This window comes from Ochotona princeps, chromosome 3, assembly GCF_030435755.1.
Source record: "Ochotona princeps isolate mOchPri1 chromosome 3, mOchPri1.hap1, whole genome shotgun sequence".
NCBI lineage: Eukaryota > Metazoa > Chordata > Mammalia > Lagomorpha > Ochotonidae > Ochotona > Ochotona princeps.
The window spans coordinates 23,941,990-23,965,781 of NC_080834.1; the positions used below are offsets into that span (position 1 = coordinate 23,941,990).

At 43.5% G+C, this 23,792-nt stretch overlaps 1 protein-coding gene and 1 pseudogene across 10 annotated transcripts in view; one reads left to right on the forward strand and one right to left on the reverse strand.

Moving 5' to 3' along the window:
- The window catches only part of MECOM (MDS1 and EVI1 complex locus), a 541,661-nt gene that overhangs the window by 20,264 nt on the left and 497,605 nt on the right, over positions 1-23,792 (reverse strand). For 6 of the 10 annotated variants that reach the window (XM_036494940.2, XM_058661509.1, XM_058661510.1 and 3 more), the window contains 5 exons: positions 23,411-23,627; positions 18,341-18,488; positions 16,190-16,346; positions 10,626-11,982; positions 7,948-8,035 (listed from right to left, as the gene is read on the reverse strand). In XM_036494940.2, the coding sequence (XP_036350833.2) occupies positions 7,948-8,035; positions 10,626-11,982; positions 16,190-16,346; positions 18,341-18,488; positions 23,411-23,627 (1,967 nt within the window). The remainder of the gene's footprint in view (positions 1-7,947; positions 8,036-10,625; positions 11,983-16,189; positions 16,347-18,340; positions 18,489-23,410; positions 23,628-23,792) is intronic. The other 4 variants (XM_036494942.2, XM_058661515.1, XM_036494941.2 and 1 more) reach the window with 3 other exon arrangements.
- On the forward strand, positions 4,036-4,141 carry LOC118759001 (U2 spliceosomal RNA; annotated as a pseudogene).

Here is a 23,792-nt window from a genome sequence, read left to right on the forward strand (position 1 = left end):
TCCTGCTCACTCCTTCTCACTCACACCAACCTCTCTCGCCCCTGACCTTCGTGTATCTGTCTGCCTCCACACGAGTGAATGACGTCATAAGCAGAAGACACTGTTCAGGTACCCGGATGTGCACAACTAGGACTGCCATCTTCAACCCTCCCAAACTGTTACATTTCCTCAGTGTTCATATTTTGTTTGGAAGTTTCCCTCTGCCAAATTCTTTTTAAGCAGAAAAAGCCAATGTTCAGATCATCCTGTTACGTTAACCTGCTCGTTCTTTATTTGGTTCTCAGGAAAAGATGCCGCTAGAGAGCTCCAGGAGCTATCAAAAGTGTTTTCACATTATCCCTTCTACATATTTCACAGAGTGCAGGCCCAAAGCAGGCAAGAAGCAAGGCGGGAACACCTGCATATCCAGGCCGCTGGGAAACCCAAGCGGCAAGCCGTTCTTGGTGATGAGACAGCAAGACACATTAGTGAGTTCGAGGTAAGCATAAAGTCAAGAGTTCCTACCCAAAGGGCACATGAACAAAAACTTTCTCTCTGGGCACCCATGCTGGCCAGAACACCAGCAACGTCTTAAACTAGGGCAAGATCCTAACAGAATGATTCTCTTCGCACAAAAGGAATGTCATATGCTTGATGTCCCAAATGAGTATTCATGTTGTAGTCAGCTTGCCTTCTTTCCTCTTTATCCTGGTGCCGCCCTTTCATTTCATGCCTGCACTCTGAATGCGAGCTACAAATTGCAATGCACGGGGTACCACTGCCAATTTGCCAAATGTCTTTCATCAAACACACTACCAAAGAAAAGACCTCAGAGGAAAGTCAAGACACATTTACTTGTGAGACGCCAAATGTGAACGCGCTGGGAGGCAGTGAGGGCTATAAGCTCTGGGTCTGAATCATAATCACTCAGCTGCTAAAACATCCCGCACAGATGCGAGTGGACAGCACATTTGTCACCATGAAGGATTCTGACACGCACTGATCACAGGGCAGACGTGGAATGAGGACGCTGCTCAGAGACACTGCAGCAACTCGGTCTCCGCAGATTACCCGCATCGCCCCTGCCGGCCGCAGCATTAGCATTCTCACATGACTTTGGGTCTTATTTATTAGAGAGCAATCCAGAAAGATGTTATGAAATTACTTTATTTGCATTTACTCCCTTTAATTGTTCCCTGCAGAATATCATTTTTGTTACTCCACCAAATTGTCTGAGTGGAAAAGGACCTCTGGTCTTGGGGCTGATGAGCAGTAATGACCGAGGGTCAGGGTCACGATCAGGGGAAGAACAGCAAGTGCATGGGCGGTGACTGTAAATGTCTTACTTATGTACATTTAATATTTGGCTAAGTTTCATTATCTAGTGGTTTTAAACCCTCAATGTGCCTACCTTGCCAACACAGTTAGATTTCTGCTGCAATACATCTTATAGAACAACTTTTCCTTCTATATGGAAAATGGCTTACTCATAGCTATTCTTATTTTCAGCTTTCCTCTCTAACACACATAAACTACAAGCCTTCAAGTTATTTGAGAGCAATGTACCTTGCTTTAGTAGCTGTTAATAGCTAGCCCCTTCTGAAGAAAGCTCACTGTGATTGTTTTATCTCAAACTGTTTCAATTTGGGTAAACCATTAAGAAACAAGAAAATACATTAGGGGCTACAAGGCCAAGTCACTACATTCCTGTAACAATGAGAAAAGGAATAAGGGGTAGCTAAGGACCGACCCTGTTACAAGACATCCTTGCTCCACTTCTGATGTCAAATGAAAAAGGATGAAATTTGAGTAGGGAAAGGCAGAGAAGGAGCAAGGGAAGTGAGCCAAGGGTAGCTAGGAACACTGTTCTCACACACACACACGCACACACACATACGCGCACACACTCAGCTAGCAGTCACTGAAGCACCATAATGTCTTCATTGAATGGCCTGTTTTCATCTTTCTCCTATAATACTTGGCTTTAGTTGGAAGGAGGCTGGAATGAGTTTCTGTCTTCGGACAGCGGCGGCTTACACATCTGCCAGGGGGAGGTCCTTGATCATTCTGCAGCTGACATCAGCCCTAGTCTGTGCCTGAGATGAAGGCATCGGGTTAAGACGGTGACGGGCGAAAGCCCCAACTTGCTCTCTGGTCTGACAGTGTTCTGACAAAAGCAACGCTTTTTACAGAAGTTGTGAGTTTGGATCTAACTTGGTATTTTAAAAATAAGATAGATTGGAAAAAGAATCTAGCTGGATTTTAATGATGCAAAATTCAATTACAAGGGCGTTGTGTGCAATTATGAATAAGAAATGTGCTGAGAATAGGCAAAATAAAGTTAGAGCACATATTTTAGAAATGTATTGCTGTGTGACCCATTAATGTCACAGGCTAATCTCGGATCAGTGAGGGACAATTTTTTCGATGGAACAGTAATTTCTGTTTACATACACAGCAGTCACCGATGGTATCTGCAGCCAGCTGTCTGCAAGAGGAAGCCGCTTCACCCCCTTCCAGTTCCCAGGAGGCTATTAACTTCATCCTGACGCAAACTAATATTTAGACACAATTCCCTGGCTCCTACCAAAAAATGTACTTATCTCTCTAGTCAAATCAAGTTCGTATTTTTAAAAACATATCAGCAGGAAAGATACAATCATCGGCTCCCAAGCACTTAGCTCAGCCCTTATTATCTGGCAGTCAATAATTGATGACATAAAACAGTTTCTCATTAAAACTATTAAAGTGACAACCTGATGATATGAAATGATATGTCTAAAGGCATCATGAATCATGTAATCTCATGTTTCACAAATTAGATTACCCATGGCCTTATCAGAAGATAACCATCTTTGTACACATAACTTATGATGGGAAAGTTTGCAGATTTGATAGTTTTCCATATTTATTCATTTGATCATCTTGCAAAATCTCTACATCTGGCCATGTAAAGCAGCAGTAAATATTCATATTTTATGTTTATCTCATTTCATGCACCACATTCATCAGTCATGATTAGGAAATTACTTTGTGATTTTACCACAAAATATTATAAAAACATATTGGTCTCTTTCCCACTAATAACTGCTTTATAATAGAAATAGAAATCATGTGGCTGATAAGGCCTGTGGCTCGGTGGAATGGAACTGTCTAAGCCCACAGTGGCAGCATAAGGAAGGACCAGCTGCAAGTCCATGGAAGAAAGGGTCAGGTATGCCAGGTATGCCAGGGAAGAGGCGGATGCTGCCAGCGGCTAACACACAGCTCTCGCTCCAGAGTCACAGTGCTCCCTGGAGCAGATGAGAGCCACGAAGCAGGACCCCGAAGCCGGAGAAAGCAGAGGAAGGACACTGGATACACAGGTCAGCGCATCGAACCAGCAGAGTGTCACCTGGTGGAGCCGCGCTGGGTGTGGAGGCCCAGCTCAGTCCTGACTCCCTGCGGGAGACCCAGGTCCAGTTCCTGCTTTGGGGGTTCAGCCTGGCTGGGCTCCAGCTACTTTAGGCAGCAGGGGAAGGGATGAGGGGATGGAAGAGAGGGAACGCTCCCTGCCTGTCAATATCTCTTTCTCTCCCCCTTCAAGTTAATTAATATTTTAAAAAAGAACCATTTTATTCATTCATTATAAAAACTTGCATTAATCATCCTCCTTCCCTTTCCATAAATAAACACGTTCATGCTTCTTAAATAAGCAAACTTAATCCTTAAAAGTCTGTCAGAATGATAAAAGTCACAGTTGTTCATATATTCCACACAAGAGATATAGCTTAAGAAAAGTAAACATCAGATAAAGGAAACAGGAAGTGCTAGAATGTCCCAACTCAAATTCATTTATATATAACTGTACAGTAGGTTTTAAACGTTGAACTACATTCCAAGATTCTTCCAATGTCTTAGAAATCAGCACAATTTTGAGTGAATAATCTGTAAAAGCTGGAGGTTACAGGACATTTTGGAATATATTATTTCCATTACCCAACTCTTTTTTGGAGGTAAAAACTGAACAAGCAGTATTCTTTGCATCCTAAATGATCTTCCTAATTATAAAAAACAATCGCTTCTTGGCCTTTTGGCTAAGATCATGTGCAGTATCTGTTCTTATCACGTTGATGTCTGATACATCCTCTATCTGATTATAAAAAGCAAAAGGAAACACTAACGCTGCCTGCTAGCAGTAACAAGTTAACCGGATCTGGAGATGCTGACACCGAGTTGAGAAGCTAAGAGACCAGCAACTAGTTCAATACTGGTTTCCAAGCATGTAGTCTTACTTCTCCGGAAACCCGTAAGCAATCTCCACAGTGGGACACGGATGACAAGTCCAGGCACTGCTGTGAGATGATCCTCCAGCAGGCTTCACCCAAATCCTCTTCAACATCCCACAAAGCCTTCCCACTCAGTGCTCATTTCAAGTTCTTTAGAGAGCATACTCACGAGTGCCCAGAACATTTTCTATGGAGGTACAATTATGTAGGACAGGTCAGATTTATCAAATAAAATTATTGCCTAAATGATAGCTTCCCAAATGCCTCATGCCTGCTGCCAGGGTTACAGCTGGACAAGGCAGGGAAATGACTGGCTGACCCCAGAGCTCCTGAGCTGTGCAGGCACTCAGAGTGCAAGGCTACTTTTGGCAGAAACAGAAGCAGGAAACTTACCCAAGTTCTCTGATCAGGCAGTTGGAACTGGGAGCAAAATTGAAACAAAAACAAAACATGACTTTTGTGCAGGTATCCTTATGGCAACCTAACCTTGGAGAAACTTAGCATTTCTACTAATTTACTGATTTTTTGGGTTACCCTGTAATTCTGACTCGAAAAAAAGGTTTGGAAATGACCATTAAATAGTTTTAACACGCTGCTAAGTTTCTTCTATGTGCCTACACTCAAGCTCAAAATCAAGGTTACAAGTCAGATTATACTTTCTTCCAAGAAAAATACTCTGTCGTTTCAAATCTCACAGCAAAGCAGCCCCTTCCGGCTCATCAATTACTCACTATAAAAAATGCCCCCCTAAATTTTAATGTAAAATCTAAACATTACACAATTTTTTCCTAGTAAATCCAATATTTTTATAATCAGCAATAATAAAATGAAACATTTACCAAAAAGTGGGTGATTGAGTCAGAGAACAAAATCGGATGGGGCTCAGAGCATCAATAAATGATCGCTTAAAACATTCATTAGAAGAAACAAAGAGGCCCAGCGGTAAGTGTCATTTCATGCCAAACATCACTGGGTTGGAAGCTGCTCCAGGAACAGAACTTCTGGCCCTGCCGATTCTGTCTGGTGGGAGGGATCAGCAAGGAAGAACACAGTTCTTCCGGGGTGAAGGCTCAACCAGGGGACTCGAACTACAGGAAGTACAAGTAAGAGACAAAAATGTAAAAGGGTAAAATCGCAAAAAGTATTTTTCACACCAATGTGTAAATGTCTTGAGAAAAGATTAAATTATACCCAATTTCTTGCAATGTTGTAACAGGATAATCAAGATAATTTAAAAGGGATAAATTTAAATGAACGAATCAAAGGCAAAAATCCAGGACAAAGGGAACTTTGTTAGAGATGAACAGTTGGAAATAAAACTCACATGGAAACAACCAATGATGATATTTAAATACAGAAAAATCCAACCAAAAGCTAATAACCAGTTTTACAACAATGGCTGTTCACATCAGCTATCAGCACGAATGCCAAGCACGCACAAGAGAAATCAGCAAAGCTGACATGCTGAAGATCATGAACACATTCCCTCCGTCCTATCCTTAGCCATCACTTGTTTGCCCAAATTACCGTTCATCATAAAAAAAGAAATTTTAACTATGTCTCCAACGACAGCTTCTACAATGCCTATTTCTCTCGTTATAATAAATCAAAAATTACATAAGAGATAATGTAAAATGTATTATATAAAATACAACTATCAAATACAAAATACATAATGAATGTATTTCTCTTCTTTATAAAGGAAAGTGTAAGGCTGAGAGGTGACAGCCACTTAAGGAATACAGCAAAGGATAAAGACTGGTCTCTCTTCCTTTTTCTTTGTAACTCTGATTTTCAAATAAATAAATCTTTTTAAAAAGACTGAAATAGGGGCTGCTGCAACTGGCTCAACTAGATAATCCTCTGCCTGTAAGTGCTGGCATCCCAGAGGTGCCCCGGATCATGTCCCAGCTGCTCAAAATCCCACCCAGCTCCCTACCTGTGGCCTGGAGAGCAACGGAGGATGGCCCGAAGCCTTGGGACCCTGCACCTGGGTGGGAAGCCTAGAAGAGGTCCCTGGCTCCTGGCAATAATCTGATTAGTATAGTTAAATATGTGTAAAGATTATATCAGCACAAATATTTCTTTAGAACAGGAAAGAAAGTTATCAGGAGGGATGTACGGGGAGAAAAAGAGGGGGCCCGGTGGCAAACTGGCTACCGCATGGCGACAGTCAGATAGGTTAGGGTCTGTTGTCCCCAGCACAGCGGGCCCCAGCTCTCGGCAATAGGACTGGAAGAAAGAAGTTAGGTTTTAAACATACACAAAAGGAAATGGAAACAGTGATCACATGATTTTATCAGTTCATGCTGCCTAATGTGTTGAAATATCATATGCACACCATAAAAATATACAAGTATTACACGTTAATCAAAAACTTAAAAAAATAAGAGATACACTTTATATAACACCATGTGACACAAAATACACATTATATTGAAGTTGATTAGCCCAGGAAACCTTGCAAATGTTACTTAGAACAGCCTGACTATAAAATAAAGACCTTGATCACCATTTGTTGCTTTTGAACTTCCTTGTTTTTGGTAATTCTGTAATGGTGTCATTCCCTAGACTTGCTACCTAAGGCTAACACGAATGAAATGTTTCTAAGCTTTTGCAGATGGAAGTATGTATTTTCTCACTCTGATGTGAAATGAGAATTTTTGAGCAGTTTTTTTTCCTGCCAACACAGGGGACTGCATTTCAGTTCTCAAACTCTTCAGTTATGACTTTGGGAATGTACTAGAAAAAGTGGACAAGAGAGAACAGAGCGGCAAAATAAAATTTTAAATCATACCCCAAACGAATTAATTGTCCCACAGCTTCCACAGGATGGCCTGTAGACATTACTACCAATTCTTCCGGAGGGGCCATCTTTTAGCATTGAACATATCAGACCAGAACTAATCACTTTTTTGTAAGAATTTTGCTAGCTACATCAGAGCTTGTAACTTTTAACATAAAGTAACATATAAATTAAGAAACCTGACTCAAAAACTTATTTCTCTGTTCTTTTAGTATAATTTTACAGCTAGTGATTGCTGCAGAAGCCAGTTTTTCTTTTTCAATAACTAAAAGGGTAGGGACACAGAGAGGAACCAGTTAGTACGGCCGTGAACTTGTGTTTTCCTTGCAATAAGAGACTACGTATTTTGGTAAATAGACACAGATCTGTTCAGCAAATAACTCTGTGTATTGTGAATTCTTGTGCAATTACAGAACTTTGCAGGAATGCCCAGTGGTTTCTGGACAAATTCCTTCACCCTCTATGGTAACAACTTGTCAGGTAGACTCATTTCCTGTTTTTATCGAGGCACTAAAAGAATAAGAATGACCTTTATGAGTCTGAGACGAGTCACAGTATGATCTATATCTTAGTGTGAGCAACCTTTAAACAGAAAAGACAGTTGCAATGTTTATTTTCTTAACTAAGTTCTGTTCACTCCTAAATACACTTGGGCTCAAGTAGTTAACAGCCGGCAATAATTGAACAGCCAAATCAGGTTATTCTTATGCGTATATGACTTGCTTTTTCTTTACAGAGCTTGGGTTTTAATTCTGCTAGAATTTCCTGTGTTCTTCCACAGCAGCGTCATAGGAAATCCTAGTGTTCTCAAGATTTCTTTCATTGCATTGCACCTGCTTTTCAGGATCAACAAGTTAGTTTACAAGCTTGGACTCTTGACTTCAAAGTACTTACTTGCGGGTGAAACAAGAACCCCGGCGCAGGTCTCAAGTATTTCTCTTTTAAAGCTTCCAGAGGGTCGGTGAGCTTTCTTTTCTCTACTCTGAAAGGTGAAAGGTAGATTGTGGAGATGAATTAGTCTTACATATCAATCACTACATAATTACTGGCATTTAAAGCAGCTAACAATAAAGCAAATGGTAGGGTTGTGGGAAGCATACTGATAAAAAATAGCACAATGTCTGTTCGGTGCGTGAAGGATACTCATGGCGCTTCCAAGGGCTCAGAAAGAAAACGTCCTGTTGATGATGGAAGAATTCCACCGAATGACTGGTGATGACAATGAGGAAATGAGGGAGCAGGAGTTGGGCAAGGAGAGCTGCTGTCACCAACTCTGTACCTTTCCACTGTCAGTGTGGACACTGTTAGTGTGGACTCATCTAAAAAATGAAAAGCTATTTTCTACTGAGAAGTTGGCCCCCCTCCCCAAATAGTTCTCCTGTGTTTGCCCTTAATAGTCAGGGTGTGTCCAGGAATCCTACATGCCCCACTAGAGCCTCTTTGGGATATACACACAGACACAGACACATATACACGCATGGTTTAGATACCACCTGCTGAGAAGCCGAGCAGGTACGAGGAAGGCGGAGGAGAAAATGACATGTTGGAAGACTGTTTCCTGGAGGGATGTGGGAGCATACAATTTCCCTATCTGTCCTTTTGTTCTATAAACATTGCCATCCTACTTTGTAATAAGCATAGAAGGGAAATGATACCATTAGTTACATGAAAGTATTTCTTCTATGAACAATTTTTTTCTTTTAAAATGATTGAATTAGTACACTTTCAAAATGTAATCCAAATGAGTAAAAATGATTACCATATCATAAAATTATGCGCAAAATATTTTGTATGTCCTATTTTACTTGTTGAGCTAGGTGATATTGTACCCATCTTATGGGTGGAGGGGAGAAACATCTAGGGCAGGGCTGAGATTTCAGCTGTGGCCTGATACTAACATTGGACTTTAGTTCCTTCATGAGTTCAGTAAACTGACAGGCTTTGGGCCTTCATCAAAGCTGGCACATCAGAGAGGAACTGGAACAAAGAGCAGGCTGGGAGGTGACGGAGAGGAAGCTCAGAGGACTGCTGCTTCCTTTGAGAGGGTGTAAGAAAGCTTGAGAAATGATCTTCACAAGTGCCTGAGCCTTACATCACTAAGTTACGAACAGGCCCTTTCCGGAAGCGTGTAGCGCACGGTCGACATGCACAGTCCAGAGCTGTGTCCCTGGGTGAGAGCACCCAACACGGTGAGGACGGCCCCGAGGGACTTCCAGATCGTCCCTCGGAGCCCTTGTGTAGCAGGCGTGACCCTGGCCGTGCTGGTCTGTGTGCCGCAGAGAGCAGTACAAGACTACTGGGAAGTGAAAAGAGCTGCAGTTCTAGTGCCATTTAGGAACCAGGAACTCCAGCCATGATGGCAACTGAGGCAAGGGCTCGCAATCTTTTCTCCATAGAAGAACTGGCAAAAAATATGAAAATACTCGTTTTTAGTAAGCTCAATAAAAAGTATCTACATATTCAATGAATCACTTTTTTCAAGATTTGAATGCAACAGCAAGTATAAAATGCTTATAATATGTAAAATGAGTGAAAAGCCACAATTATTATTATTTATACCATTTAAAGAAAATTGAATTCTAAAAACTAAATTATAGACACACGCTTGACCTCTGACACCGTTAAGACTGCCAAGGCCATCTCAAAGCGCCAGGTCCGGTCCTGCTCGGGCTTCGAGTCCAGCTTCATTTGAATGCCACGCCCAGGAGGCAGCACTCTAGTGGCTCAAGTAGTGGGGAGGCCTGGACAGAGTAGCTGGGAGCTGTCACTTGGTTACTGGAGGTACTGGAGGTATATGGGGAGTGAGCCAGCAGATACAAGCTCTGTGTGTGTGTGTGTGTGTGTGTGTGTGTGTGTGTGTGTGAGAGAGAGAGAGAGAGAGAGAGAGAGAGAGAGAGAGAGGGAGAGAGAGAGAGAGAGAGAAAATTTTAAAAAAAAGCTATATCACAGACAGGTCAAGTGACTGTTCCAGAATATTGCCCTAGAGGTCTTCTATACACAATTTCACCTAAAGAAGTTTGGGATACATAGAGGAATCTGGAGAATGAAGACATTCCATGCAGATATTTTTAGCAGGACTACTCACATGATACACAAACTTTGTCATAAATATTACATTTACTTGGAGCTCTTAAGAGATGTGTTCAGTAAAAGAACATGCCCAGGCACTAGCAAAGCAGGTGTTGGTGGGCTAACAGAGTAGACTCTAGCATCTGAAGGTGGGACACATGTTTGCAGGAAACTTTCAAGTCTCACTCTTCTGCCACTTGACTATTTACTTTAACTATGACTTTTCCATATTTTCCACTCCCCAAAACAGTGCTTAAAAATAAGTTTATGGTCATGGGAAATAAATTCTGTTGAGTTCTTCCAAACTCAGAGATATCCAAAGGAGCTGAATTTATGCAGGAAAAAAAATATATATAGGAGTCACCAGATCCAGCAGTGTTACCCTCTGCCTTGTAATAACAACAACAACAACAACAACAACAACAACCACCTTTTTTCGAGGGATGGAACTTAACTCCCTCTGGCGCCTCTGTCCACATTTCAGCATCTCCTGTGGCCCTTACCTGTAAATAGGATCCATAAAGAAAGGGGTGGGCCTCGCGTGCTGCAAGGAGCCATCTGAAGCTGGTCTTGGCTCTACACTGCTTCCTCTCTTTTCCCCAAACACATGGTTTTTCCGAGGCTCAGCCACCTTTGTGCCACTGGCTCTACTCCTACTGCCCATGCTTAGATCCAGGGGCTGGTCTTGGCCTGTGGCGGCCGTTGCGGAAGGCTTGGAGGGAACTGGCGTCTGGGGCTTCTCATCCTTTCGTTTAGTGGTGAGATCAAAGGGGGACTCTGAGCCTCCTTTCTGGAGTTTCTTTACTTCATTTGGTGATTGGGGTTCCACTTTCAAAGGTAACGATCTCAAGTCTCTATCAGGAAATGGGTACATTGATTGAGAGAATGCTGGAAAAAACGGGAGGGGAAACATGGAAGGGTAAGGTAAAGCTCCAACTTTTTTGTCTTGCAGCCCCACCAGTCCTGTTGAACCAAAGTATTTTTCAGCAATAGAAGCAATAGCCTTTATAGAATCATTCACAGCTCCTGACACCGCAGTTTGCTCCTCTAAAGATGGTGAGAAAATGGAATGATTGCTGTATTCTTTCTTATTATTTATTGAAGCCAGATTCTGAAGAGGGCTTACTTTGTCTTTGAACATTTTACCATTTTCTTTAAATTTCTCTTTATCACTTTCAATGTCACTGTCCAGCTCAGAGCCCGAGGTGGTTTCCAGGTCACTGCCACTTGGCGTGCTGACATCGTCAAGGTCACTACTCTCTGACTGGTCACTGAGTTTCTCAAGGGGTCTCTCTTCAGAGGACCTCTCGGCCTGGAGCTCCACTGGCTTACTGTCCCCTCCCGGCGAGTGCTTAGACAGTGCCTTCAAAATATCCTGTGTGGCTGGCAGTATCTGAGGATGTGTCAGGAGGGGACTTGGGCTTGTGTTTGTCTGTTCAGTACTTGACAGTCCTTTAACAGGAGAACTAGCAGGTATCAAAGGAGGCCTGTGGTACAAGCCGGAAGGAAACAGACCAGGGAAGCTAAAGGAGAATCCAGGAGCTGTTGGAAAGGTAAGACCAGCAGGATGCCTATTGGCGCCAAAATAGTCAGCAAGGCCCGGGTTGGCATGACTCATATTAACCATGGACGTTTTATCCATAGCTGGGGTTCCAGGAAGTGAAATGCTTTGGCCAAAAAATCCACCTGCCGCAAAATGGTTCTTGCCCTCACAAAACCTCCTGTGTTTATTTAAGGAAGACGTAGTGCTGAACATTTGTCCACAGTCCTTGCACTTGATTTGGGTTCTGCAATCAGCATGCATGCGCTTATGACGACAAAGGTTGGAAAACTGAGTATAGGATTTATGGCAGACCTCACCTGTGTGCAAACAACAAAAGAGAATCTCAGGCTTGGTGGCAATCGCGTCTGGACTCAGCAAGTATCACAATTGCTTTACTCAAAATTTCAGTTAAGAAGCGAGGAAGAGATGTTAGCGGCGCCAGGCTGGATGCGCCACACACAGAAAACCCCATCTGGGTTCCGAGGCAAGGCAGCCAACCTGACAAGTGTCTTGAAGCAGCACAAACAACGCATATACATATACACACATATATACAGATATATGTGTATATATATGCACACATACATATACAAACGTTTTAGCATCCCCCCTGCATATTTTGCACAACATCCGTACCTTAAATCTTTACAGAAAAGTTACAATTCCAGCATGCTCTGACTTCCCACCCCACTATGACACTAGTAGAATCTTAAAAAATGACACGTCTCAGGAGACTTGAGGTATCAAGCGTGCAAGGAGCCCCTTTCAGACTGTCGACGAGTTAAAGAATTCTCCCTTGTGGGAATCGACCAAACACACCGGTCTTTCCCTCACCCAGAAACTTCCCCCCGCCCACCGCTCCCCTTGGGGAGAACATCTCTGCTGTTATTGAGTCGGTATTATATCACACACTCATCGTTCGCACTTCAAAGGCACACAACAATGCACATTGTGTATTCTGCGACTTTTTTTAACAATCATTTTCATGATTCGAGAATGACTGACATAATTTACAATGGCTCTATTTTAGGCCGGCAAAGGAAACTCAATTGAATGTAGCCCATCCTGCATTGCTGGTTCCCATGAGCTGTGATCACGTCCTCTCACTTCCCCTCACACCAGTGGCTGCGCTAATCTTCCTGCATTTATGAAACCCCCGGCCCTGGGAAACATGTCCCCTGTTGTCCTATCTGCCCCTCTTATCGCAGGGCTTGACTCTGCTGTGTCCCAGCCAGCTGTGCTAACGGGGGCAGGGCATTGTGCGCGCCCAGACCCGGCAAGGATGCAACGATGGGTGTGACTGTGGCACAGCCCCCTTCACCAGGAATTTACCAATAAAACACAATGTCTTGCTCTTTATAAAGCTCAACATATTTTAACATGAAACTTTGTAACCCTTAAGGAATCCCTCCATGGGAAATCATCCCACTCATTTTGTAGTTCAGCAGGCTTATCGGATCAGCTTCTGAGCATCACAGTTTATTTTGTTTGACTTTGCTGCAACTGAGTTGCTATACACGTGAACTTACTTCAGCGTTTCTGTACATGTTCAACACAGGCAGAAACATCATATGCTTTGTTGGTCATTGTTGAAACAAATTTGTTTTGAGAACCTGAGTGGAAGACAAAATACCCCGTGTGTGGTTGCCCATGAGGACAGCCTGGACATGCAGGATGCTTAAACTCCAAGTCGAAGCAACAGTGAGGACCGAACACCACACTGAGGGGATTTTACAGACTTTCACCAAGACAGCATCGCCCAGGACGCGCGTCCAAACAGGAAGTACCAGCTGATTTCATATCATTTCTTTATTGCTGAAGGTTAAACTGTGTATTTATTTACATTAATGTGCTTGCTGACACAAAAGGGATACTTCAAGGGATGAGTCTGAACACTTTAGAGATTTCAACATGTGTTTTTAAGGAAAGAGACGATGTTATTTCTTCTTAAATCATTCTATTAGAATATATCAAGTTTATACATATACCATAACCATGCATACTACTTAAATTCTTTGATATGCTAATTAAAATTGCACGATGCAGAATAGAAACCATAGTTATTCGCTAGACACACTGTACTAATTCTTCTACAAATTACAGCCCCCAAAAGTACATCATTTTCTTATTATAAAAGTGCACTGATTGAGAAAGCAGCATCTCTTCCGGGGGCACTAGAACCCCCAGATCCAGGACTTCTCTTCATGTTCAGAAGGGCTGCGTGTGGGCAAGGCACTGCCGCGCTCGCCTCTCTTGGAGTTGACTGGCTTTAAGAAAACCAAGAGCCCCTCTGTGGGGCAGAACCAGCTGCCGAATTCCACTTTCTTGGTCATCCTCTGTTACACGGATGAGTGGCTTCTGTGTCTGGTCTCAAGAACCCAGAATGTGGGTGTTTCCTTGGGCAGGGCACTTGAAGGCCTGCCGTGGTCCACCACACACCACCAGGCCTCCAGGTAAACTGGCTCAACTGCGCTTCAGATCTATATTCTATTGTAATGTTCTCCATAATAAGGAATTAGCCAGCAGTTAATGTTGCATTTTTCTGCTTATTAAACAAATTAAGAGGTATTTTGAATATATTCAGTCTATTAGACCATGTGGTTTCTATTTGCAAGGCTGAAGGTTTCTGCAAAGGCAGTGAGTAATTAGCTTAGCACTGGTGACTCTGGGCTCGGGCTTGGGGGCACACTGTAATAAGAGACAGTTGCCATAAACACACCAGTGGGGGCAGAGCATGGTGTGTGGCCTTCTGGCGAGAAACAGATACCAGCTCTCGGTGCCCCTCCTCCACTGCAGGCTCCACACCAACTCCTGAGCCTTAAACCCTTTTGTTCTGAAATTACACGGCTATTATTCATAATTCCTCCACGGGTCTCTGTCAGGTTTGATAGTTGAAGAATGCCATCTGCTATTTCAATGTACCAATAATTACTGAAAATACATTCATGGGAAATATGTGATGAGATCTGATCGGAAAGGGACACCCTATGGCGCTGGGAAGCGAAATAACGGACTTTAACACAATTAACATTCCAGACCCCAGAAGTTTAGATGACAGGGTCTATGTTTTCTGACATGTATTTTAAACAAAACAGAAAGCATTAAATAGGTAGTCAGCATTCCTTGTGATCGATTCCACTGCTCTGCTCACCAAAACATACTAAAACTTACTAAAATTCATTTCTGAGAAATCAGAACAGACTGTCCCACCCTCCGCCCGCGGTGCTTTCAGGCACGTGCTCAGGGCATCGCCATGTTTCGTCGGGAATCCCTTTTTTAGACAAGAACTCTGCAATTCCTATTGTATTCTCTACTTCCTGTGGCTTTCAGGCCAGCTTTCCCAAGGGAGGTCAGAGCACCTTCTATTTGTCTAGCAGTCCTCTTTGCCGCAGCCAGAGAATCGAGCGCAAACCAGTCAACAGGACTCTGGGGGGCTGAAGAGAAGAACAACCCCCACTTTGGTGCTTGGAAGCACACAAGAAAGCCGTGGCAAAGGCCAAAAGGAGAGACGTAGTCTCGGCATGTCACTGTTGGCCGCCAAGTCCTGCAGCAGTGTCTCATTTACCTCTCCCCAAACCATCAGGTATTGTCAGGAAAAACAAAACTGCCTTCAAGGGGTTCCCAAGCCATAGCTTTGGCCAAGAGCCGAACAGGCTTCACCCAGAGTGTCAGGATGTAAAATCAGTCTCGAGGGTTGCAGCACAAGTGAGTCACTGCATTTTGTACGTCCAATGGAGCAATGGGTCAGAAGCAGCCCTGTGCCGCCACCCAGGCGGACAGAAATCAGCCGGTGTTCCAAGGCAGCATTCGGGCAGCACGCAGAGCCCAGTTGGACGGGCAGAGGCAAAGCGAATGAAGACCGAGTTGGACTTGATTTGAAGCGTGCGACTAAAATGCTCTGCCGAGAGGTGTTCTAAGCAGGTGCTCAGGCTGGATGCCCCCAAAAGCACCTGCCCGTAAACGTGAGTTAGTGAGAGAAGCAGCGTGGCCACCATCAAAGGGAAACTGTTCTGCTTTCCAAGTAACACAACTGCTGAGTTGCAGCCTGTGCCCAGAGACAACGGGTACATGAAAGAACATTTTATGTGCCCTCTCTCCACACACACACCAGGTCAGAAGCACGCTGACCTGGGTTGTTCCAGCTCTTTCTGCTCCAGAACAGGTTTTTAATCACGTCATCATGCTTATCACTTCATCTTGCTATTTGCTGTTTACAGTGAGACAAACTTGGCTGCCTCGATGAAATCCCACAACCTGGGAAGGCTTCCCTTTCATGACTGGTCTCGTACCCTCCCTATTATTGATTTCATCTGAAGCAAAACATCCCAGGGATCATAAACAAAAGTACCACAAATTTGAGAATCAAAGATCTTCTTTTTGTTTTGTCATAAAAAATGACCCTACCAAATGGGCCATAAATAGCTAAGACCGCGACCGCCCTACTGGCCACGTGTGGCTGCTCTGCTGACCCCAGCGGACAGGGAAGACAGACGCAGGGAGGAGGGCTCAGTGGTAAGGACTTACAGATGAATGGCTTCACACTGCTGTGGATGTGCTTGTGCTGTTTGAGGCCTGATGACGTGGCAAAGGTTTTGCCACACTCCGGGCACGCATGGGCCCGGGCACCGACATGCTGAGAGCGAATGTGCCGCTGCAGGTTGCTAGGGTCCGTGAAAACCTGCTAGGAAATGAGTACTGATTAATCAGGAAACTTCACTCCAGACCCAGGAAGGAGGTCAGAGGCGATGCAGAAGGAATCCTGTCCATTTGTTTGTTTCCCCAAAGATCAAGCGAGAGTCCTCTCTCCAAAGGGTGCTCCCCTCTAGGTTAGAACTGCCCGTGACTTGCTTCTATGGCCTTAGCATGGCGTCTCCACTAGCTTCGGGTGAACAAGATCATGAATGGTGTATTGGGCCATGTTCAAGGCCTCTTTGATTCCACTTAAGAACGACCACAGAGGAATCATAAAACTCAGATGTGATATGACTAAACTGGGATGATTTCTCACTTTTAAAAAAGGTATATTAGAAAATTTAATGGGGGCCAGCATGATGGCTCAGTTGGCTAATCCTCCGCCTTCACCATTGGCATTCCATATGGGCACCCGTTCTTTTCCTGGCTGCTCCACTTTCCATCTATCTCTGTGTTTATAGCCTGGGAAAGCAACAGAGAATGACCCAAAGCCTTGGGACCCAGTATCTGCATGGGACCTGGAAGAAGCTGCTGGCTCCTAACTTCACACTGGCTCAGCTCCAGCCACCGCAGCTGTTTAAGGCGTGAACCAGTGAATGGAAGATCTTTCTCTCTGTCTCTCCTTCTCTCTGTAAACCCGCTTTTCCAATAAAAATATATGTCTTTTTTTTTAAAAAAAAGGTGATGAAGATTTTGACTAAAATATTCCAAAGGTATCTGAAGAGTTTCCCTAACTTTGAGGAAGTAGCCAGAATGCTAAAATCATTCCTTTGGACATTGTGCTTAAGAGAAGGGCAGAGCAGGGCACAGGAGAGAAGAGAAGAGAAGAGGGGAGGGGAGGGGAGAGGAGGGGAGCGGAGTACAGGGGAGGGCAGTGGAAGAGAGGAGAGGAGAGGGGAGGGGAGGGGAGAAGAGGGGAGGAGAGGGAGGATGTGGAGGGGAGGGGAGGGGAGGGGGAGAGAAGAGAGGAGAAGAGGGGGAGAGGAGAGGGGAGGAGAGGAGAGGGGAGGGGAGGGGAGGGGAGAAGAGGGAAGGAGGGGAGAGGAGAGGAAAAGAGGGCAGAGGAGAGGAGAAGAAGGCAGAGAAGAGGAGAGGAGAGGGGAGGGGAGGGGAGGAGAGGGAAAGAGGGGAGAGGAGAAGAAGGCAGAGGAGAGGAGAGGCGAGAGGAGGGGAGGAGAGGGGAGGAGGGGAAGCAGGGGGAGGAGGGGAGGGTATGAGAGTAGAGGAGAGGAAAGATGAGAGCCAACCAACATATCCATGAATAAAATATCCTGATAGTTGATGTCCAACATTATGATTTCCACAGGCCTAAGAAAAGTCATTCAGATGCTACCAAAAAGGGGTTTTTTGACAATAGAAGGCGACTATAATCGTAAGAGCACATCTGAATTCTTTAATCAAGGATGTGAATTACCGTTGCCGTAGTTCATGGTTCTGGTCCAAGGGGAGTGCGTTTCACTCTTAATTTATTCAGCACTGGCCACTAAGACTGAGGCGCTAAACTTTTTAATTAGAGCCACGTCACGATTTATGGTTAGGACTTAGGTGGAAAAATCTGCAAATGTTGGAGTCTCCCATTCTTTCTCAATAGGCATTCAAAAATTTTATGTGGCTTCCTCACATGCTGCTATTAAAAGAAATCAGTAATGTGCATTGGATAAAATTTTCATTCCCCATAAGGCTATAAAGCAACCCCACGCTGGCAAGTCAGTAGCGGAACCAGGAATTTACCAAGGCTGTCTGACACCTAGTTCTGGAACTCACCATTAAGCCTAACTTCCTCCCTTACAAAAATAAAAGGATCCCCACTAAGTGTTTTTATTCACTCTACTAATGCCTTTTAGCATACAACACTCAGCCCACTTTTCTCAAGATATTTATAGTTTCCCCTCTCAAGGCTTGTTTTTATATATCGTAACAAGTGATGGATTAAGACAAGCGAGATGACAGAGCGAGGCCAAGCAGCCTGCAAATTCACGGTACCTTGGCACAGTTTTCACACTCATAGTGCTTCCCACTGTCATGGGACATCTGGTGGCGAATCAGATTGGACTTCCAGTTAAACGCCTTGGGGCACTGGTCGCACTTGTATTCCCTCTCTTCCGAATGAGACAGCATGTGTTTCTCCAGGCTGTTAAGAAACAACTGACTTTAATGAGGCACTGTAACAAAGGACAGCTTCATTGAAGAAACAAGTTAGTGTGAGAAGGTGAGAGGCAACAGGCTTGTTACAGACAAAAGTCCATCTTTTGTTTCCTCAACTGCGTCTCTCACCGATGTGGAGAGGCAGCCCTGTTGCTGGGAAGTCCATCCGGAACAGCGAGCAGCACTATCTCCCAATTTAGGAACATGATGAACAACATGCAGTGTGTCCAGTTTTAGATTCACTACATACTTCTAAAAGCAGCACATCTTGGTAACACCCACTTAATTCAAATGCTCAAACAGGAAATATTAAGAAAATGCTTGAGAATATGCAAGTAGGTATTCTGTCTCATGTGCAGAACCTCTAGGGTCTAGATTTTGATTCTGTATATGCCACTCCTGGGAAAAGGAGCTATGAGCTAAATGTTCAACAAGCAATTTCCCAATTTACCTCTGTGTGTGTGTGTGTGTGTGTGTGTGTGTGTGTGGTGTGTGTGTAAATACACATCCAGATAGGTGGGTAGACAGATATAATGCACAAAGACAGTGTACGATATTTTAAGTGTATGCATTATTACAGCACCTGAAATAAGGCAGGGTAAGAACTTTCTCAAAAAGATAGTCCCAATGCATAGAACATGCTTTCCTTATCAAGTTTTCCCTCTTTTCTCAAATCCAAATGACTCTAACGAAAAATATGTAACATAGTGAATACTTTGTCAAAAGATATCAGCAACAATTATGTTGACTGAATAGACATCTGTAAAATACAGTAGGATACTACACTTGCCAGTGCATAAAGATGCTATCCCAAGTAAGGTAACCACTATTCCTTCTTAGAGAAATAGCCTATTTTAAATAGGATGGGTAAAACATCTAAGGTAAATTTTGAACATCTTGTCATTAAAAAAAGTGATATAAAAAATTAGGGTGCCACCTTGAAGAGACCCATTGACCAAAGGGGACAAGTAAACATCCCTTTGGACAACAAAGATATTCAAAGCACACAAACAGAACATCAGTGGTCACCCTCACAGGATACCTGCTGGGAAGCCAAATCATTATTCTAAAAACTGGTAAATAAAGGGAAAAAAACAGTGCATATATTTTACTTTTTCAATATTTGCTGTAACCAAAGGGACAAGAAGAGACAGTTTTCCTGCACAGAATTAATATATGTAAATAAATAACGAAAGGAAGACAGGACTAGAATATACTCAGTTTGCAGTCCTTCCTTGAAGAATTAAGGGCCGGATTAGTCCACCATGAGCCTCAAAATGGAAATAAACAACGTGATCAGCAAAACGTTCTTGAGGAGAAGTGAAACCAAAGTCGTAAGGAGGCTTGTGGTGTAACAATGAGCTTACAAGAAGCAGAAAGAATGAAGGTGTTAAATAGCAGCAAGGGAATATCAACAGAATCCAGACTAGAGGAAGTGCGGGGGGAGGGGGAGATGACTCAGGCTCTTCTGGGTAATGAGAGAGAGACAGATAGGGAGAGACACACAGAGAGTGACGGAAGACAGAGACACAGAGAGAGACAGAGAGGGACAGAGACAAGGAGAGACAGAGACACAGAAAGAGAGACAGAGGGAGACAGGAAGACAGAGAGCAACAGAGACAGAGACAGAGACACAGAGAGAGACAGGAAGACAGAGACAGAGAAACAGAGATACAGAGAGGCAGAGAGACAGAGAGAGACTGCCAGAGGAAACCTAAAAAGAAACACCAGGGGCTTCTCCTGCTCTGTGTGGCCCGTGTATGGATCTTAATTCAAACCAAACACTCTGAGATAGATGGGGAAACTTGAACTTTGCCTGAATATTTGATAATGTGTGGGAATTATGATTTTTTTAAAGTGTGGCATTGACCTTCTTCTTTAAAAGTCCTTATTTCTACAGACACATACTGAACCATTTATAAACAAAATGATATAATGTCCAGAATTTGGCTCAAATAATCCAAAACAGGTACAGCTGAGCCAACACTGACCTTGTGTGATAATTACTGATGCTATACATATGGATTTTCAAAAATACTATCTAGTATGTAGGAAACTTTTCACAAGAAAAGGCTATCTTTAAAAAAAACTACTAAACTTCTAACTTCTGGGTTTTTCTTATGCTTCATTTATTTATAAGATAAAGACTATACATTTGAGAATCAATTTAGACTTTGTGTGCCTAGACTAGATCACCCTGTGGTTGTGCGGGCCATGCAAGTGGGAGCATGGGCAACAAAATGAAGTGCCTATTTCGTGCAAACAAGAATGCCTTTCCCCCACTTTTTTCTCTAACTCAGCTTCCTCCCCACAACTCTATTCATATTGTCACATCAACTTGTTCTCCAGCCCATGAGTCAGCCGAGGTGGAAGCACTGTTCTGTTGGAGCACAAGAGGTGCCAGGAGAGCGCAGGTGTGTGCGCTCCTACGAGAGGCCATGTCCTTACCGACAACTGCTTACAGTTACCTTACCTCTGCTGCTTACAGAAGCTGAAATGTTAATAAGAGTTAAGGGACAGCCCAGCAGATGCAGTTCACACCGAGCTGAGTCAGGGACATCCTCCCCAGTCAAAGCCCAGACTGTAATTCCCCTGTAGGACAACCCAGGAAAGAACAACTTTCATGTTCTAGACTCCAACGTGCTGTCCGTCCAATCACAAGACGCAGCCACCCTCTGGCCACCCTCGTTCCCTCTCTAACGCCGGGCAGCTGTTAGCTTTCAGAGTATAAGAAGTGGGGAAACTCAAGTGAGGGAAATTGCCCTTTCTTTGGTTCCCCTAGTCTCTCAGAAAATCCATACTGTTCTGTGGCATCAGCACTGTCGCTGAATCAGTGCTAACAGGAAAAGAAACAGAAAGCTGTTCTCACACAAGTACACGTGTACTACTTCCATAAACATGGAACAATTCAATCCGTCCAGAGTAACACTGCCTCACTCTTCAGAGTTGAACTCCGATTCCTGAGCTTCGCTCAGCACTTAGGCTTCCTTTCATTTTTTGCATAGATCAGTCTTTGTTGATTGCTTGGGATTTTTTTTTACATTTTTTCTTCAACATTTTTCCAGTAACAGAATATGTCATGTCAAGGGATGATAATCATTCACTACACATGGAAAGTTTCAGGGACCAGATGTCCAACACGTGGCTAAATCATCGAGTTCATAAGCAGAAAGCCCCGGAGGACTGGCTCTGCATGGAGCGAGATGCTCCACCCGGCTCGCTGGGCCACCTAGGCGTGCTCAGGGAGCTCGGCCCGGCCTGGCAATCCGCTTTCCTCACTGTTCTCCACAGACGCCTTGGGGGCCGGTGGACTTGAGCTTCCAGTAAGGCCGATTTAGCTCTCTCCACCCAAGACGTGTCACTTGACAACAGCAGGAGGAAGCCAGAGTTACACGTGAGTGTTTAGTCTGTCAATATTTGCTTTATAATACTGTCCATTATTTCTGATAGTATAATTAAAGGAAATATACTTAATTTCTAATGCTAGGGATATCACTTTACAGTATAAATACTTTTCTTACTCTCAGTATGTATTAGTTTCATTTTGCTTATTAATCTGGGCGTGATAATATTAAGGGACATGATACTTTTTAAGGAAGTTTCACACATTATCAAACACATATCACACATTCACCCTGTAAGTTTGTGGTAGGTACCAGACGTGAGTCTGAAGAGTGCCGGGCAGTTCCTCCTACTCTCGGAAATGTTTTCTAACAGCTAAAGTGAAGCTGAATGTTCAAAGCCAGGGAGACACTAATTCGTTCAGCTCAGTCTCCTCCACAAAGGGGTTACAGTAAGACCTAGCAGGTATTTAAGCCCTGAAGTGAGGGACCATGATGGGAAATCCTGTCTTAAAGAGACCTGCCTGGAGGAAGCTGGACTTTCAGGGGAGGTGGGAAGGAGAGGGAGAAGGAGAAAGTGGACCTGTGGAGTTGCAGAGACAAACTCTGAGTAATTCATACTCGGAAGCCCTCCTGCTGTGCTACCATTTCCAGTGAAAGCCAATGTTCTATTCACGTGCAATGCTGATTTCAGTTTCTAAGGATCATTTTGAGATTTAAAATCAAAGCAGTGATACCGTTATTGAAACTGTTTTTAGACCAAACAAGCAAACAAAAAAAAACATTTTCACTAGTTACATCTTTCTCTAATCTTAAAGACATTTTTACCACATTTCCACTAACATAATTTTCCAAGAAGGCTATAGAGTTCTTTTCTTATAGAGAAAGATTCTAAATATTCTTGAATTAGAATTAAATGACTATTAAAAGTTAATATATAACTGAGATACATTTTTTTAGAAAAAGCAAGGACATAAAAACTGATCTATGTAGATGATCACATTAATTTTTTCCCCTTTCAATAAGTTTAACACTTTAGAAACTAAAATCATGGGTCTCTTACTCTTTTATAGGTGTGCAGTCTAAATAGTTGAAATTCAACTCATGAACTACACCGCTCAATCAAAAATATTTAGTGGAGCTGTACATTTTGTACAGCGATGGAGATGCTACTTGGGACACCTGCGTGTCAAGGATCTGGGCTTCTTTTAGACGTTTTCTAGAGGTTGCTTTACTGCTCGGGGGCATGCAAGTACTAACTCCATCATCCCTCTTCCAACACGGCCCCTGAGTCTCAAAACTATGATTTATGTCAAGATAAGCTTTTAGTTCCCAATAACACTATCTACATAACAGTACGTTGCCATCTCTCACATCAGATTTCACAGTAAACACCTCACAGGTGAGAATTTCCGGGGGGAGGCAGAAAGATTGCCAAACACGTCAGGATAGTTGTCCAGCTCCTCACAGTTTCAAGTTTCCCAGCTGTATCGATTTCCAACATTCAGCACATCGTTTATGGCAGAGTAAACATACAAATGCGGTGGCACAACATGCCATCTCTAACCTTTGCAAATCAGGAAAAACTTGGTCACATTCCTTACACTCCTGGATGGCATGTATCTCTCGGAGGTCACTGTCACTTTCAAGTTTTTGTTGGAAGTCCTCTTCCACCATGGAGAACGCAGAGTGAGGTGTGCTGCACGGGAATTTTTGGTGATCTGCTAGTTCAGCCTTGGATTCAAAGAGCTGATCGCAGTCCTCACAACGATATTGCCGCTCCTCTGTGAAAACAATCCTGGGGTTACTAGGGTCAGCGGGGGGTCAGGCAGTGCCAGCACAGACCAGACTTTCCTGTTGAATGATGAAGGACATGATTTTATTGGCATTTATTCCATGTTAATTTCAATATGGACTGAAAAGAACATAGGTAAAGGACGCAGGCTGGG